The sequence below is a fragment of the Giraffa tippelskirchi genome, chromosome 1, assembly GCF_054371585.1.
Source record: "Giraffa tippelskirchi isolate mGirTip1 chromosome 1, T2T-mGirTip1v1.2.pri, whole genome shotgun sequence".
Classification (NCBI taxonomy): domain Eukaryota; kingdom Metazoa; phylum Chordata; class Mammalia; order Artiodactyla; family Giraffidae; genus Giraffa; species Giraffa tippelskirchi.
In genome coordinates, this window is record NC_137275.1 from 111,982,184 (window position 1) to 111,983,967 (window position 1,784).

General features: G+C 35.8%; 1 protein-coding gene across 1 annotated transcript; it reads left to right on the forward strand.

Annotated features, from left to right (window-relative positions):
* Nucleotides 1-584: 584 nt before the first annotated feature.
* On the forward strand, nt 585-1,577 carry LOC145539179 (olfactory receptor 5T1-like). The gene has a single exon (XM_081572765.1). It carries the CDS (start codon nt 585-587, stop codon nt 1,575-1,577), a length of 993 nt encoding a protein of 330 aa, XP_081428891.1.
* The last annotated feature ends 207 nt before the right edge of the window (nt 1,578-1,784 follow it).

Sequence of the window (1,784 nt, forward strand, 5' to 3'; positions counted from 1 at the left end):
CCTAGACAGAGGAGCCTGGCAGGCTGCAGTCCATGGGGTTGCAAAGAGTTGGACATGACTAAGTGATATCACAATAATTACAATAATCCTATTTCCCAGTAACCTGGGAACATGATAAAGTTAAGTAATTTTCACATTGGTTTTTAACATTTAAATTCAATACTATCTTCTGATGTAAATGTACTTGCTCATATTTTACAAATTGTAAATTTCAGGCATGCTGTAGAAAATCTGGGATTAGCACTCAGATATGAATTTTCTACTATAATAATGTTGGGATTAAAAACTCCTATATTAATTTGTCTTTGTGGGGAATTTTAAGATGACATCATATGAAAGTGAGCAGTCATAAATTCAACAGAAAATAAATTGGAAGTTAAACCATGTAAACTGGCACTATTTTTAACATGAAAATTTAACCAACAGCAATTAATTTATTTTTACAGAGTAATGCATCCACTTGGACTCAACTTTTAATCATTGGACTGTTCCCTCGCTGGAAAGCATTTCTAAGAAACAGACATGAGGATGTAATTGGTGGACTCTATTTTTGCCACATATTGCTTTTGGAACTGAAAACTGAGATGTCAGGATCACCATCAAATTTTGATTTATACAGAATTCAGATAAAAGATAGGATTGAGGTCACCATGTTTATACTGATGGGTTTTACAGATTATTTTGAGGTGCAAATCTTTCTATTTTTACTATTTCTAGCAATCTGTCTTTTTACAATGATAGGAAATTTGGGGTTGGTTTTCTTAGTCGTTATGGATTCCCAGCTCCACAACCCCATGTACTATTTTCTGATAGCATTATCATTCTTAGATGCCTGCTGTTCTTCCGTTATCATCCCCAAAATGATGATCAATTTCCTATCCGAGAATAAAACCATTTCCTTTCTTGGATATGCCACACAGATGTTTCTCTTTCTTACTTGTGGGACCAGAGAATACTTCATCTTGGCCACAGTGGCCTATAATCACTATGTAGCCATCTACAACCCTCTTCTGTATTTAGTTAAAATGTCACCCAGAGTCTATGTGCCACTTATAATTTCCTGCTATATTGTTGGTATCTTGCATGCTACTTTACACATAGTGGCTACTGTTACCCTATCCTTCTGTGCATTCAATGAAATTAGACATGTCTTCTGTGACATCCCTCCCCTCCTTGCTATTTCTTGCTCTGAGATGTGCAAGAACCAGCTTCTAGTTTTCTATTTGGCAGGCTCTATTGAGATATCCACCATGTTGATTGCTCTGACCTCCTATGGTTTCATTCTGTTGGCCATTCTGAGGATGCATTCTGCTGAAGGGAGAAGAAAAGTCTTTTCTACATGTGGCTCTCACCTAACAGGAGTGTCCACTTTTCATGGTACAGTTCTCTTCATGTACGTGAGACCTAGTTCCAGCTATGCCTTGGATCATGACATGATTGTGTCCATATTTTACACCATCATAATTCCCATGCTGAATACCATCATCTATAGTTTGAGGAACAAAGATGTCAAAGAGGCAATGAAGAAGGAGTTTGGGAAAAACTGGTTTATCAACAAAGTGTATTTTTCACACTAAACATTAAATGGAAATAAATTCAGACTGATGTTTATCGTTTTCAAATCAAAAAGTTTTAATTAAAATATTTCCTTTTAGTTCATTAGTGTCTACCTATTATTCTTAGATACTTAAAATAAAGATTATAGTCAACCCACCACATATGCAGTGTTTGCACATGCAGGAAACTGTGGCATCTATCTCCACATCACATGGGTATATAATATA

What these genes read in the sequence shown, in the direction of transcription:
- LOC145539179 (XM_081572765.1), top strand. Translation starts at nt 585, where the DNA reads ATGTCAGGATCACCATCAAATTTTGATTTATACAGAATTCAGATAAAA.